The following is a 16,894-nucleotide window of genomic DNA, read 5'->3' on the forward strand; positions in this document are numbered from 1 at the left end:
TTAAAAACTTACATGAATTTCTAAAGTTTCGCCTTCTTTCGATGTACAATATTTCTGTCCACAGTCAAATTTAATGGAAATTTGTTTTTAGTAAATATTTGTCACATTTTTGCCACGAAATGGCAGCAGCTTTTGCTGCACTTGTTGCATTTGAACAAGGCAGACATGCGGACATGTTCAAGCTCCACTGGCAGCCCATTAAAATATTGCAACGCGCTCGTTTGGTCAACAAATGTGAGCCACACTTGCCGCACAGAGTGTGCCACAAGCTGTGGCACTTGACGCTCTTCGAGCTGTCGCCTGTGTGGCCCAGCAGTAGGCGTGGCAGAGCCCATAAGGTATATACATACAGACATATATATATTATATAGCAAGTACATATGATCAGGGCGACAAGCTGAGTTTATCTAGCTCTGTTCGTCGGTTTGTCTGCCTGTCCAGGGACAGACCCTATGTGTGAACTCTGCGAATAATTATTGGAATATCAGCGCTTTCATAGGGTTCAGGGAATCTCTCAAACGAGCAGTCTCAACCAGAGTGTCCTTACTTGTTTTAAAAAAATATTTTGGAAGGAATTTTAAAAATAGTTTGAACTTCAATTCTAACTTTTCGCATTTAAATTAGAGGAATTTAATTAAACTATCTGCAATTGCTGAATGATTAACATTTAATTTTGTTTTCGCTTTGGGCACACTATTTTCTTTATTATTCTGCTCTAATTTTTGGCTTTTCCTTTTGCACAAATTTGTTTTTCCAATTTCTGCTGGCTTCTTGCACTTTTCCATTCCCTGTCATTCCACTCTCTATACAAATCTCCTTTGCTCTGTCATTGTCCTTGCACTGAATGTGCCCACAGGCGCCATCTAGCGCCGGGCAGCCGCATAACTCCTCTCATATGCAGCAAACTTGAAAAGTTGGCGAAGCGCATAAGTTACTTTGGTTAGGCCAGAGTGAAGTGTGGAATCCTTTTGCGTGTGCAAATTCTGTTTTTCTCGCTCTGTTCATCTTCATTCCACTTTGTCTGCCCTTTATTGTTCTTTTTCTTCGTTTTTTTGGTACTTTCCGCCTTCTTTTTCACATTTTTCACAGGCTGTCTTCGGTTTTTGCAGTGTTTGTTTTTCTGTGTGGCAACTTTTTGTGAATGCGTCGCGGTTGGCGGCGTCTTCAAGAGGCCAGAAAAAAGTGCGGCGAGGGGCGTGCGTGTGTATGAGTGGGCGTGTGTGAAGGTTTGCATGTGTGATGTGTGTGTGCATTAAAGTTAAATTTGTAGACTCATAGCTGCGTAATGTAGAGCAGATCGAACAGCTGAATAAATAATTAAAGTACATAAATTTTGTAAATCATTATAGTTGACTCATTTCGTGCTATAATTATAATTGAAAGCATAGAAATTAGATATAATTTCGGGTTTGATCCTCTTGTTAATAAAAGTTAAATGCATATAGAATTGTTTTTGGTCCACCTTAAAAATACTGTATTTATAGAAAAATTAAATTTAACTATTTATTAACAAACTATTTTTTTTTAACAAATGAAACTTGATTATATTTGCTTTAAAGGTATCGCAGTTGTAGTTATTCTGCTATATTCTTTGAGTAATATATAGAGGAGGACAAACGTAAATTCAGTAGAATCCGCCTATAACGACTCCGCCTACAGCGTCCGTGCCGCTACTACGAGGAAAATTCTGTTGCCCACTTATATGAGAAAACTTATATGGTTACAGCGTCTTCCGGGTAAGCCGACTCGGACTCTACCGTATGTATAACTCTCTATATATGCATATATCTGACCTATAAGTGCATAGCTTAAGTCTACAATTATTTTAACTAGTATTATTTAAAAATTTCTCACATCTCTATATACAGTTAGTTAGTTAGTTGCATTTACCAATTATGAGAGTCTCCAACAAATAGATTTAAGCCAATATGCTTTCTTTTATTTTGCGAACAAGCATGTTGGGCGTTTGTTTTGTGTGCTGGAAGCGAGCAAAGTAGTTTAATTCTTCTTGAAGCTGTCAGCTCCATCTGCAGCTTGATATATTTTTCACGGAAAGTGCACATGACAAAAAACAGTGCCAAAGGATGCTGCACTGGAATGAGGAGCAGCAGCACAGCCAGCTGGAGCAGGAGAATGCCTATAGAGTGCATGGTACAATCAGCTCTTTGTGCACACGGTGAGCGTAGTCTACTTTTGACGTCGCCAACCGGATGCGCCTAACAATATATGTAGTTATACAAAAAGTTCCCTTTAAAATATATATGTATATGTGCTGCTGTTTAGCTTTAGGCTTGGCGTGGCAATCAAATAGAAACTTGTTAGGTAATTATCACTTGAAGGCCAATTGGGATTTCAAGATGCTGCGATGAGAGTTGAAAGCATAACAGATACTAAATTACATAGGCAAATCAAAAGCTATTAATAAGATACAAATGTGTAGATATATACAGTGAGTAGCATTATTGTTCGGTTTTTTTTTATACTCATTCACGAAAGTGAATCAGTATATTGGTTTTGTGCAATGTCCGTCTTGCTGTCCGTCCGTCTGTCCGTCTGTCCGTCTGTCCGTCCGTCCGTCTGTCCGTCTGTCCGTATGAACGCAATCTATTTCGGCGCTATTGAAGCTAGAGACTTGAAATTTGGAACACATACTCGTGTATATCTCCGATTTATAAAGTGTTAAAATTTTCCCGATCCGCCCACTAGGGGCGTGCCAAATCGGAAAATGCATTTTCCGATATACCAGAAATCATGTTTGTTGAAGAGCTAGAAAGCTGAAACTTGATATGTAGGTCCGCGTTGACCACCCAAGATCACGAGCTATGGCGGATATATCTACGCCCATTGGGGGCGTGGCAAATCGGATAAAACTGTATCTCCTAAAGTTGTAAACCTAGAATGCTGAAATTTTGCACGTCAGCTAATGGTATGATTCTATAAAGTCTGAAGATAAATTATAAGTCTACGCCCGTTGGGGGCGTGGCAAATCGGACCTGAAGATATAGTGATTTTTTAAATTCTCCTATATTTTGGACACTATTGATGGCAGAGACCTCAAATTTTGTATATATACTCGGACTGATCACCCAAGACCAAAAAGTTTTGTCGGATATATGTCCACCCACAGGGGGCGTGGCAAACCGCAAAAGTTTATATCTCCTAAAGTATAATAGCTAGAAGCTTCAAATTTGGATAGTTGAGTTACTGGTAGCCTCCTCTATCGATTCCCCAAAAATAATTTTTACGCCTCTTTAGGGGCGTGGCATATCGAAAAATACCCTGTAATTTTCACATTTTTTTAGGGTAAGCATTCAAACTTTGCAGTTAGGGTAACGTTATCTCTTTCTAAAAACTGACCAAAAATGAGGTGTCTACGCCCAGTTGGGGTGTGGCAAATCGGAAAAACCTGTATATTCTACAGTATTAGAACGAAACTTAACTACTAAATTGTTGATGGGATGTGAATGAGTATTCCGCAGTCGGTAACGCCCGACTGCAACGTTCTTACTTGTTATTTTTGAGCTTCAAACGTCTATAAAACATATAATATTAATTAAAAATAAAAAAGTGTAAATGCTAAATTATAGATTGAAGAATTGCCGATTCGAAGAGGTATACATATTTGATATATGTAACAGTATATTGAACATAATTAACCAAATTTAAATAGAAACCGAAAAAAACACAAAATTTAGCGTTACTTTAATTTTTGGTTTTTCCTTTGGCGAGTGACAAAATGCGAGTTTGATTATTGAGTGATTGATCATATTGAGTAAATGTCTAAATATTAAGCAGTCAGTGTTTCTATATCCGTTAGGCATACATGTTTCATAACTAGTTGTCATTGCAATTTGTTGCTTTTACAACTTTCATGTTGTTGTTGTTGCTCAACAGCAGAAAGGCATTTGAGAAGGCTTGTGATGCCTTGCCTTGAAACCGGAAGTGCTTGTAATGCCAACTGGCAATCGTTGAGGCTAACCGAACCGAGAGGATGTTAGGCATTGTTCCTGTTAATGATGACTCTTTCGTTAATATATATATATGTATATGTATGTATATACATAATGCAGCCTTCTTCTTTGCCTGTTCATCTCAGAGAACCGCCCCATAAATGTTCATGTGCTCCCATGCAATCCCATTGTTGACATGTCACTTGCAATTTGCCTAACTCTAATCAATGGTAAATACATGAATGCATAGCCCAAGCTACTTGGGCACATGTGCGTCTCTCTCTCTTTCTCTCTCTCTCTCTTTCTCTGTGTGTTAACCACAAATCGAAAATAATCTTTATTTGGTTTTATTTGTGCTCTGTGTGTTCCTTTTCTTGTTGCTTTTCTTTTCCTCTCATTTTTTGGGTTGCTGTAAAAGTTTACGATAATCTTTGGGTGTGACTTTTATGTCTGTAATTTGTGCTAAGTCCTCGCAACGAATTTTCATGATGTCATGATGTTTGACTCCTTGCCGAGTTAAGATTTGTATTTAGTATCCTGCGATAAGCCACAATCAATTACAGGTTGTGTGGCGTTGCATGGCTTAAAGTGAGAAATTGAGTGTTTAGATTCGTTCTTTAAAGTTCGTTGAAATTGAAATGTATACATAAGAAGACTTTATAATATATAGTCTTGAAAGGAAACTATCATGTATATATCACGTCCTGTATATTTGGATTTTGCTCTAGCTTAGATTTCGTTAAAGAGCATCTCTTTTGGAGTAGAGAGACTAGTAAGAACAGGAAAAAATAGCACCACAAATAAAAACTAAAATCGAATATAACGAGTTCGCAAAACAATCTACATTGAATACATACATAGACCACTTTTTATTGCAGCAGACAAACAGAAAATGTGAATTTATTAAATATTTTAACCAAGAGTTGTTATTAAGCAAACTTGGTGGCAAACCATTATAGATTTATGCAATTTCAATTTCGTTTCATTTTAATTTAGTTAAACAATACAATATAATATATGAAATTGCAATGCTTCATGAAAATAAAAAATAAAAAAAAAAAAAAAAAAAAAATAAATAAATAAATAAATAATGAAAAAATAGAAATAAAAGTAAATATATAAATCAAAAATAAAATAAAATAAAAAATACAAAAATATGGTGGAAATTGTAATAAAAATATTTAACATTTATATATAAATATATTTTTCAAGAAACTTTGCAGAACTAAATGAAATTTTTAAAGATATATTTCAGTGACTTTTTAAATATTCTTATATATTTATAAATAAAAAATAAAAAAAAATAGTCTGCCTGTTATTTTTTTAAAGCTGACTCGCTTTAGTCATCTTCGTCTGTTCGTCCGTCCGCCCGTCTGTTAAGGATACCAGCTAGACTCTATTCATGAAGGGTATTTATTACTGAAAATCAACACAATTCATTCATGCGGATAGGTAGTTTCTTCAGCCTTTAAAGCATTCCTTGCTACACTATTCACAGCCTTGCCAAATCCTTTTGAGAGGCAAACTACAATGTGAGGACAAAGTCTGAGCGAGTTCCGGGTGCGTGTGTGTGAGTGCCAGCTATAGAAATATGTAAATTAAATGAAATTAAATCGACTGAAATTTTATAGGCAAACTACGTGCAAGGCAAGGAAGTGGCCATAATTTTGTTAACTAAAAAGTGAAACGCATAAAGTTAAGAGTTAAGCTTAAGATTTAAAAATCTGGAAAGTCAATAAGTTGAAGAGAAATTTTAGCAGAAAAAGAAAAATGCCTTAAATTAAGAATAAAATAAAGTAAGAAGAGAATGATTTTTAAAATTTAGATTGTCTTTATCAAGAAAATATATACACACATGATAATTTTTTGATTAGTATAACAAATAGTTAAGTTGTCAAAACAAATGAAGATAATGCAAATAAATTGCGTTTGTAAATAATTTGCAATGATTTAAATGAATTGACAATGTCAATAGTTTCCAATTGAAATGCTAAGCCTCGTTTAACACACGCTTAACTGATTCGATTGGCATTACTTATTTGTAAGCAGTTGTCTGGTTCGCCTGTGCAGAGGACACACACGAGTTGCCACAGCGGCATATAGGACACTTTGATCTGCATATTTAAAATGCTTGGTGAGTTTAATTCAATCCACGAAGTTTAAGGATTCTTGTGGCATGCTTAGCTTGCATGGCTGGCTTCTGCATGGCTGGCCACAGGACATGCACAGGACATGCTAGCCAGCTAGGACGTGGCTATAGGCTTACCTGCAGCTGTAACTGTAACTCAAACGTGCTGACCAGTCGGGGCATGTGCTCGAATCGTAAAACTTCTTTGGATTCCGTACACTAGCCAAAGAGGATATGAAGGAATTTGTTGCTGCTGCAGATAGAGAGAGAATTGTTAATGAAGCTGCTTGTCAGGCCCCTTAATTACATATCCTTGTAGCTTTGCAAGTCTGTGTGAAAAGTAGGCAAAGGCAACAAACGGGCTTTTTCTTCTGCTGGGGACTCTGTGCAAAATACAGGGCAAAGGATTTCCATTCGAGTCTGCTCTTAAACGTAGCTGTGTCTAATCATTATACGAGATATATTCAAAGGATTCCAGCATTGCCCAAATCTATTTGCATGTGACATTTTCTTGCTTTCGAAGCTGCAGAAGCCTATGAAAAGATGACGTTCTGTACGATTAAGCAGATAAAGACTTCATTAAAGTAGCAGTTGAATAAGATCAGAAAATATGATTGGAAAAAATGTTGATGAGGATTATTATTTAAGCACCCATAATTTTAATGAATATATACGAAATAATCAGCAGGGTCTCAATAAAACTAAGTAAATGGCCTATTGAATCTTTAAGTATATGAATAATAAAAGCGACATAAAACAATTTCTAATCAAATATTTTAAAACTCAAATGTATAATAAATAATATTGAGAACTTGCATTGCGAGCATATTGAAGCTTGGTTTTAGCAGAGTGACTTTATGCAACGGAATTATACAGGGAAATTTTATAGATCTTAAAACAACATAAGATAAAAGGTTCTTGGCCAGTAGCTGAATCAAGCATGTTGCATACAACTTGCTGCAGCCAAACCAAACAAGAAGCTCTCTTATATCATATATGATATTATAATATTATGTTTATTTTATTATATTATAATAAACATACATATAAATAATATATGTTTTCTGTTAAGCAAATGATAAGATATATTTTGAAATATATTTATATTAACATACATAACATACATATTCAGTACATCAGAACATAATAATTTGAATTTTATTATATTTTATTATATTAATTAATTAAATAAAATAAGAGATGTAATCTTAATATTTAATATATATATATTTTTAAAGATTTTAATCTTAATATTTTTTACTTTATTTTATTAATTTTGTATAATTAATTTAAAATTATATATATCTAACTTTCAAATTACTTTTCATTAAACTTAATTGTATTCCCTGTAAACTGCTTCCTCCATCTTGGGCATAAATAAGTGCTCAATATATTAACGCTGAATAAAAGAGGAGAAAGCCCAAATGTCACAGCGCAGTGAAATCGATTTGTCTTGCACTACGCACATGGCCAACGTCCAGCGTACAACGTGTCGTATGAGTAACAAGTGCAGCACATAAATTCGCCAGCTGGCAACAGCCACAAACAAATAAATAATGCACAATTTACACACAGTGTTGCTGCAAATTTATGTGTGTTCTCCTCTTAGTGGAGGCTGATTCAATTTGTCTGTTAACTTGGCAAAAACGTGGACATTTGTACTTGATAAGCAACTGCTAATGATAATGCTTAAAGGTGCTACTAAGTAATAGTAAATATAATTTAAGTTAATTTATTAAGTTTTTAATTCTTTGCATGAACGCCAATTAGCGTATATAAAAGTTGACAGATATAGGAAAACTATGATTAATTTAATAACTTAACTGGTTGTAATACATGTAAGACAGAGGGGCCAGAAACACGGGGAAAATATCTAGCTATAAGTGAATTTAGAAAAAATAATATTTATATATATTATATAGAAGTTTTAAAATATGAAAAAAAAAAAAAAAATATGTATACCAAATATATATACCACTACCAGTTCAATTTGTAGATTGGCATTCATAATATAAGTAAATAAATTGTATTATTAACTGAAATTGTATTATTGCTAAAGTGGAGCTACTTGAATACCCAATGAAGCGATAGCAAAGCAACTGCTTCTTCCCACATGTGTTTTGAAACACAGAGCTATTGCTTGCTCTACCTGTCGACTATAAAAGCTATCATTAATTGTCGATTGCACTCAATCAGAGAACTGGCAGTTGGTCAAATGCATCGATTTCTAGGCATATTCTACTGCTGGATTTTTCTACAAAATGCAAACTTCACTGAGCCGTTGGTAATGAAGACATGGAACGAATACCACATTACGCCGACAAATAAGTTTAACACATTGCAGCACCTCATCATGGAACCCTCTAACAATCTAAGCATGGTAAAGTTATTGTCTATTAAATATTTAATTAACTGTATTGGCTAACCTCAACTTTTGTAGGCTCAAAAGGAGAGCATGCAGGCCAGTTGCAAGAAGGTGCACCAAAGGTGTCAATACGCTGAGGAGTGTTGCACTCAGCAATGTGTGAAGCGTTACAAGAGGTGTACTCACTTCTGGTCCTAATTGAACAAATATTAGTTGAATTATCTACGAGTATAACTTATTTAGAATGCAGAACGGTATCTTTATATTAAATAAAAAAATAGATGTATATAAATTCCATATTATAATAAATATGTATAAAATTATATTTGATTTAAAATTGTGCTAACATATATTTATATTATTTATTAGTAAAATTTATTTTATGGTTAGTTAAAAATTATAATTTATTTTAGTAAAGAATTGAGAATTTCATATTCATATAAAAGAATATAAATTCCATAATTAAGTAAATATATATAATTATATATGATTTAAGTGTGCTAATTAAAATACATTACCTTATCATGATATTTATACTGTGTCTGCTAATCCCATGTCTCAATATACAATCGCACAAAAGCTATTGTCTAAAATAGAAGATCCTTCAGAATAAATATTCTTTATTTTCATTCAAAGCACTATCAGCTCACACCAGAAGATCACTTGAATCGTTTGCTGCTCCGTATAACCGAATTAAATATTTTATTTTTATATTATATTTATTTCTATTTCTGATTACCCTACATCATTTGTATTATATATGAAGCTCAGCTTTATCTTAATATATCAAAATATTATCATAAATATATCAAGTACAATGCTCATATACCATATATGTTCGGAGCCAGTATATCATCGGGGTTTAACAACTCGATACACTTCTGATTCGCAATCGCGCACTTTAAAGTGCAACATTCCTCGGCGATTCGGCATTCCATGCCGTTGGCTTTGCAATGATCGCTCAGCTCTATGCGTTGAGCCTGTGAATTAGTAATTAGGACAGATATTACGGTGTTAGGTTAGATAATAACAAAACATTTTGAAAATTCTCTTTTACTCTTGTCAAGTTCATTGAAAGTTTCATCACTACGGGTTTGGGTGTTGTTATTGGTTTCCATGGAAGCATTTTGTATGGGGTCGACCTGAAGCGCCTTGCGTCTGCAAAGAGCATCAGACCCAGCAGAGCAAATAGAATAATCTTGAAAGATTTCATTGTGTCTCCATCGAAATTGTTGCTTATACTAACCAGTGATCATCAATTTCTGGCCCTCTTATAGAGAGCTGTACAGTTGCTTCAAGCTGGTAAAAAAAAAACTATTTCAATTTCTCTTCAGCGAAATCTGTTTTATCTTAAATATATTAAATAAAAAGTCGTTAAATAAATTTTAAACACTTTAATTTTCTCACATATGTTTTCTCAGTAGCCTCTAGCCACTTATATAAGCTCAACAGAACAAACTCTCTATTCAGTGAAAAATTACAACTCAAAATGAAAGTTTCAATAATTATTTACGTAATTGTCTTCGGACTGTGCTGCACTCTGAGTGAGAAAAGAAACAAAGCCCAATTTGATCATTTCGTCTGGAGATATAACACATTCAAAAATATCGTAGTACCTCCAATGAAAAATTTGACAAAGGTAGAGTTGATTCATATAAAATATAAAATAACAATAATAATAACTTAACAATTTTACAGACTTTTCGATCCGCCAACATGAAACAGCACTGTAAGAGAGGAGGAGCTTATTGTCGTTATGCCGAGGATTGTTGCACGCTCCTGTGTCTAAGGATGACCAAAGAATGTATTGCTTAAATCTTGAATCGAATTAATAAAGTTTTGTTTATTGTTAATAGATTTTATTTATTTATTTCTTTAGCATAAGTTTATTGTTGATTATTTTCAGCTTAGTATATATATAATATTTAGCATCATTCAAAGATATGCCAATTGTGATCGTTACCTTCTGATCTCACACTATTTATAATTAAGTCCAATTCCAATCGTCTCGATTTTCAACTCTGAGTTCAGTTCATTGCATTTTACAAGGAGAGAGGATTGCATTATACAGAGTGAGCTGGTAGGTGCCTAGGCCTTTACAGCTATAATTCTCAGATCAATTATATACACTCCATGTGTATTAACTTACGTTTTTACTAAGCTATGTTTATGCATGAACATGGAATGGAACATACCCAACATCAGGGCAATGGAATGTAGGAACTTATGAACAACACTTAAGCCCTTGTTCCAATTACACGCCGTGGGCATGACAGCCATGGCAACCAACAACATACATAGAAAATAATTATACAGTAATAGATATCGCTCTTCGGTCTGAGGATCAGCGTAGCACAGAGTTCGAATTCCGCATAGTGCTCTTTAATGTGTGTTCTTTTCAAAGATGAATCAAATTTTTCTTCTTCGTAGAACACGGTTTCAACATCAAGAATCCAGTCCCTATTTAAAAATTTAGGATCTCATTTGCATATCACTAAGACAAATATTGTACAAAAATTTGGCTACATATAATATAAATTTTAATAAGCTTGATTTTATTAGATTTTATTAGATATATATGATTTTATTAGATATATATTAGATATAAAATCAACTACAATGCAATAGTGTGATCCTCTAGCCATATCAGCATGGTATCTAGTTGCCTGTATCAAAAAAATGTATTTTCATTAATTTATCAAATTTTATTTAGCAAATAATAATTTTCCATTATTTCTTAGGTGAAGTTGAATATGTATATATATACAATATATACAAATATATATCATTTTTTTTTTTTTTTTTTTTTTTTTTTTTTTTTTTTTTATAAAAGTATCTAAATATTTCAAAGTTCTCAAAAATTTTAATGAAAATTGAATTCGAATATACTTCTGAGTTTAATATGAAACATAACGATTAATTTAACTTTATATAATAGATGCAGGAAATTGAATTTCTGAAATTCACAGTCAAAATTTGTTGATTAATAATTGAGGTGTCAGCGAAAATTTGAGTTTTCAAACAGTTTAATTAAACATTTGCAATTGACGTTGCCAATGGCTCTGGGATAACAGAGGGCCGTCAGACTTCGGGGTGTGTCCGTTGCGAGGGAGCGAAGCTGCCAAACAAGTGGTTGCATTCCGTAACTAGGAAGCATTTGAAAGTTTTTGCTTCGCCCACAAGTTGAGGTATGTGTATTCGTGTATAAATACACATACATACATATACACTTGCACGTACACGTAAATGGAAATCAAAACAGGCGACGGAAGTTTGATCGATAGAAATCAAGCGACTGTTCGATGCGCCAATGTTTTCGGCTTTATAGGAACGGCAGCAAGCGCACATTCACACATAGAGTCTAAGCGGACGAGAGCGTCGAGTAGCAGATATGGAGGAGCTGCAGGATAGTAGTATACACCATATGACAGCTAAAGTAATTGCTGCCATCAAGAATACCAAGTGTTATGAGCCCATCTACAATGAACTGCAGCGTCTGGTTGCCAGTCCCAGCGTCGATAAGAACGATATGCGCAACACGCTGGAGGATGCCATCAAGGCGGCGGGCCTGGAGACAGAAATACGCAATATGATATTCAATTTGGTGCGCAGTCGCCTAAAGAAGATCGAAGTACCAGATGCGAGACTGACGCCGGTGAGTGCGAGAGAGCTGAGAGAGTGAGAGGACTTTTACCTTAAGAATTTCTTCTCGTTTTACTTAGAAATCGTCACAGACCGATCCGTTGAGCTACCTGAAGCGTGCTGGCGTCCTGTGGGATCGGCGTGTGAGAAAGAGTCTAAACGCCATGTGTGGAGAATTGAAGGTGCCGCTGCATGGCCAGCCGCGCATTAGTGCCGATCGTGAGGATTTCATTGCCAAATGGAATGAGCTGAGCAACTACAATATGGGTAGGCGATATATATATAATACAAACCGGTTAAGCTATATCTAATATGTGATTCGATAGATCTGGCCAACTATCGTCCGGTCTATGCGCCCAAGGATTTGTTGGAGGTCTTGCTATCGCTCAAGGGACCCTCGCGACCCAACGAAAACAACGAGTAAGTGCTTAAAATTAAGAGTAGATCAATATATTGCACTTTAATATATTCTTGTTTATTTTTAGTCAAATTCCCCAATGGGAGTTCTCACACATTGCGCTGCCTGTGAAGAATCTGTTTGAGCTGCGCACGCACTATGCGGATCTGTTGCGCAACGATCCTTACGGCGTGCACGATCTGGCGGTTCAGTGCCAGCGCATCCTGGACAGCAAGCTCGCTCCCATGTGCCAGCAGTACCTGAAGAAGGGCGCCACGCCGGCTCCCTATCGTGGCGCCCTTTGGGCGGCTGTGCTCGACAGCAAGCTGCACGACTTTGTGAGTTCAGTTTAATTCAATTTGCTAATTTTCATAACAATTAATTAGCCCAATTATTCGCATGAGCTGGTGGTATAAGTATATTATCGAATTTGAGTTTGTCTTTATCAAATTTTGAGGGCAGCTAAAGGATAAAGTTTATAGATATTTGAAGCACTTCAATGGGCATTGAATATTTATGAATTTTATGCGAATATATCAGAGATAAATTAATGAATAGTTAGACATTGATGAAGGATTGATTCTGTAGCTATAAAACGTACTCATTCTCATCCCAACAGGACATTGAGAACTGGCAGAAGCTGCGCAACACCGTTTGGACCACCGATCACATTGTCGACAAGCTCGTCTTCAAGGACATACAGCTGACGGCGTCCAATGATGACCAGTATTTCGTATTCGAGGACGTACTGTATCAGGTGCTATTGTGCTTCTCGCGTGACACGGAGATCGCCAACTGTGTGGAGTATGAAACATTCCCGGTGAAGGGCAAGACCTACGAGGGTCCGCCGTCGGGCGTGGTGCCGTTCCATGGCATCTGCATGTTTGCCGCACCCTTTTGCTATCTGTTCGATTCGCCCGTGAGCCTGTACTATACATTTCGTGCCTTCTACATACGGTACTGCCATCGACTGACCACGATCAATACGCATCCTCAGGGCATCGTTAGCCTGTGCCTGCTGTTCGAGAAGCTGCTGCAGACCTACGAGCCTCAGCTGTGGTCGCATTTTCGTGAGCTTCAGATACAGCCGTAAGTATGGCACTGATATTGCACTGAAATCTGTTTGTAACCTCAACCCTTTATCTTCTTAGTCTACGAGTTGTATTCAAATGGCTTATGCGCGGCTTCTCGGGTCACTTGCCACCGGATCAATTGCTAGTTTTGTGGGACTTGGTAAGCCTTTGCCTGAGCCGTCGCCCATTCGATTGTTCATTTGATTGTTCTCCCCCGCAGATACTTGGGTTTGATAGCTTAGAGATTCTGCCGCTGTTTGCCATAATTATATTGAGCTTTCGCAAGGATAGCATCATGCAGGTGTCTTCACTTGATAGCATCGAGGCTATTTTGGCAGATTTATCGTCCATTAAGGTACTGCCATTGGTGCAGCTGGCATTGAGTCGCGACTAGGTGTATACTTCGTCCATTACAAATTGAAAGTACGAAATTATCGATGAGTTTCAGACACTTCTCGATAGTTCAATTAAAATTTACCTTGTTTTATTTGCCGAAACGCATGCGAGCACGCAGAGAATATGTGTATTAAAGAGTTGTGACAAGATCTGAACAATGTTCCAGACAAACTAATATTAATTAAAATATATATCAAATATTTGATCTTGTTTTTTTTTTTATAATATGACAGAGTACTTGCGAGGATTACAATATAATATATATAAATGGGTATAAATAAATCAATATAAAATTCAAAATAAATTTTAAAACATCTTTAAATTTTTAAATAAATAAAAATGAATTTAAATTTATGAAATGAACGAAAACAAAGTCCTAAATATTTATTCAATTGGAAAAGTTTATATATTCAAAATTGCATATCCACAAATTTGAGCCAATGAGCTAATTATATTAATAATTTTTAAATCTCAAATCTGGTTTTAGTTTTTAAATTCTCATTCTGTATTATTATCTCTCAAAACTCTCAACTAGCTTTCATCTCAGCTGTCAGAACTCTTTCACTCTGGCTAAACAATTCCTTATTTATAAAAGCATATTCAACACCTTGACAATTCGGACAGGTAATGGATAAGTGGAATAGCGGAAATGTATTCACTATCTAACAGTTGCAGTGTGTGGAAAGTAATATAAATTGAATTTGCCGAGGATATGCTTACCAATTATATGTTAGTGTCAGTTATAGCGCGTGACAGGCTTAAGCCGTATAAGGGGAAGGGGAGTATGGGGAGTTGAATATTCAAATAGAAACAGTTTCGCTATTTCGCATGTCGACATGCGTGTCAAGGGACTGTTAACGGGGCAACATTTAGTGCACTTGCCACACAGGATATGCCACTGATTTTTTACCGGAAGCCAGCCAAAAATCCATTTGTGAGCTGACAACGCGATAGGAGTGGGCCAAGGGTAAGCATGGATTTTAGATTGTTGAATTGTTGGATTTCCATTGCCTGTGCTTGGCCTGCAGGACATGTCTGTGTTTATGTATATTATTCCATTCCCTGCCGTCTCTGTGCTCTCACTTAATTATTCGGCTGGCCAAACTTTGAGATGTTTCAGCCCCAGCGCACTGCTGCTGCTTGAACGGGCTGTATTATAATTTAATAATTGGTCCATGTTCATTTGTTTGGCTGCAGCTACTACCTGCTACCTGCCGACTAATGAGCATCGGCGTAAGTGCATACATGTGTGCGTCTATCTAGAAATTGGTTAAATGAAAATCAGTTATTCAGTCCACAAGCCCTGTCCAATTACATTCAGCTTGTGTTTTGTGTTTGCTCCAAATTGCTTGGCCTATTGATTCTATCGCATTTGCGCACCCCTCATGGATATGGCCAACAACTACAAATTAATTGGATAATTTTCTATGAGAACTTGGCTAGAGTTCTCTCAAGCTCTAATATGTTTAATTAAGTGTTAGAGTGTTCAACTTGCTTAAGAGTAAGACATGCGTGCTGCATTAATTAAATTGTTTTAGAGATCGAAAATGTATTTACTAATATTTTGTAATATTTTTAGCTTGAACTGTTTGTTGTCGGCATTGTTCAAATATGTCAATGAGTTTCTTGATTCTCAGTTGAAAATAGATTAGGGTATATTTTAATTTAATTTACCAATAATATATCATTGCTCTAAAATTGCCAATAAAACTATATATGTATTTGATGTGCATTAATTATATGGATGATTTCAACTAATCAATGCAATTACTGTTAATTCGGCTCTCGGAATAAACAGTTTAAAGTTTTCAATAAATTGAAATAATTACAAACATTTGCCAATTAAATATATATTAATATTAAATTACATGCAAAAAAAAAAAAAAAAAATTTAATGAGCAATAAAATTTATTTATTTTCATTATTTTGTGTCATGAAAAATCATTTGCAGCTGTCAGAGACACAGACAGCATCCGATATTTTGTCATTTATTTTGCCACTCTGCGGTTAATTAAAATGTAAAGCAATACAAATTTTCCTATGAATATAAATTATATTGAATATATGCAAAGGCACAGGGACAGAGAGAGAGAAATGTTACTTTTAAGCTGTTTAAATGGAGTTTGTAAAAGGAGCTTCAGAATTTGTCTTTTTTTTTTTTTTTGTATGTGTTCAGTCAAGGCAAACAGAAAAATATCCGCAAAAAGTGAAATAACAAGCCAATCATTGGGCTTAGTTGAACTGGTTTGTTGGTGCAGCTTCCGCTCAGCTCTTGCCAACCGCGAGCCACACTGGAGGCAGCTGCTCTCCGGCCTGACTGACTGCAAATACCGGAAATGCTGTCCATGCCTGAAGTGAACTTCAGAAAGCCAAACAGCCAATCGCAGTCGAGGTCTATTGCTGATGCTAATAATGACCCTTCCGGCAGTGCTAATGCCGTTCAGCTCAGCCTTTCATGTTTGACAGCGCTAATGATGCTGCTCATTTGTCAGGAATGCGAGCTCTGGCCATAAATGCTCTATTCCTTTGCAATGACTCTTCTCTGACTATGCTAGAGCTGGACTCTATACATATATTTCTAGTCAAACTGAAATTAGGTTTCTTCACTCTCCCTTGATTTTGCCAAACACACATATATATATATATATTTACTTGTCACGCACATTAAAACTATTTTGCATCAATGTAAACAAACAAATATTATAATTGCAAACAAACCGAATAAAGCCATTGCTAAATACAATTTACTAATGAAATGCAGAGTTTACTCGCATTTGTTTAAAAAGCTCAACATTGTGAATTTATCTTCACTCATTTTTGGCGTCAAAAATTGTGAAATTCAACAAACATTAGCTAATGAATAATTCGCCAAATAATGTGTTATTATAAAAATGTTGCAATAATGTTCAAATCAGTGCAGTAGAACTGTCAGCCATGCTTCCC

The 16,894-nt window shown here is 35.5% G+C and overlaps 1 protein-coding gene and 2 long non-coding RNA genes across 4 annotated transcripts; 2 read left to right on the forward strand and 1 right to left on the reverse strand.

The window, feature by feature from the left end:
- Window positions 1–9,282: 9,282 nt before the first annotated feature.
- Window positions 9,283–9,992, reverse strand: LOC108609914 (uncharacterized). 2 transcript variants are annotated; one of them, XR_016269363.1, is made up of 4 exons: window positions 9,851–9,992; window positions 9,690–9,742; window positions 9,501–9,601; window positions 9,396–9,423 (listed from the first exon to the last, which is right to left on the reverse strand). It is a non-coding gene; the product is annotated as an uncharacterized LOC108609914 (long non-coding RNA). The 2 variants fall into 2 exon arrangements; XR_016269364.1 differs by lacking the exon at window positions 9,501–9,601 and having other exon boundaries at window positions 9,283–9,423.
- On the forward strand, window positions 9,941–10,298 carry LOC149269659 (uncharacterized). The gene is made up of 2 exons (XR_016269365.1): window positions 9,941–10,082; window positions 10,142–10,298. It is a non-coding gene; the product is annotated as an uncharacterized LOC149269659 (long non-coding RNA).
- A 1,366-nt stretch (window positions 10,299–11,664) lies between these two features.
- Window positions 11,665–14,151, forward strand: LOC108612119 (TBC1 domain family member 19). The gene is made up of 7 exons (XM_018005019.2): window positions 11,665–12,098; window positions 12,166–12,352; window positions 12,412–12,505; window positions 12,571–12,820; window positions 13,102–13,571; window positions 13,634–13,715; window positions 13,776–14,151. Exons 1-7 carry the CDS (start codon window positions 11,835–11,837, stop codon window positions 13,947–13,949), a joined length of 1,521 nt encoding a protein of 506 aa, XP_017860508.1. The 5' UTR covers window positions 11,665–11,834; the 3' UTR covers window positions 13,950–14,151.
- The last annotated feature ends 2,743 nt before the right edge of the window (window positions 14,152–16,894 follow it).

Source organism: Drosophila arizonae, chromosome 3 (genome assembly GCF_054131065.1).
Source record: "Drosophila arizonae isolate 15081-1271.41 chromosome 3, UAZ_ARI_1.0, whole genome shotgun sequence".
NCBI lineage: Eukaryota > Metazoa > Arthropoda > Insecta > Diptera > Drosophilidae > Drosophila > Drosophila arizonae.

What these genes read in the sequence shown, in the direction of transcription:
- LOC108612119 (XM_018005019.2), top strand. Translation starts at nt 11,835, where the DNA reads ATGGAGGAGCTGCAGGATAGTAGTATACACCATATGACAGCTAAAGTA. An exon ending in GCTGAGCAACTACAATATGG is followed by an intron (nt 12,353 to 12,411) that starts GTAGGCGATATA and finishes GTGATTCGATAG; the next exon opens with ATCTGGCCAACTATCGTCCG. An exon ending in ACAGCAAGCTGCACGACTTT is followed by an intron (nt 12,821 to 13,101) that starts GTGAGTTCAGTT and finishes TCATCCCAACAG; the next exon opens with GACATTGAGAACTGGCAGAA.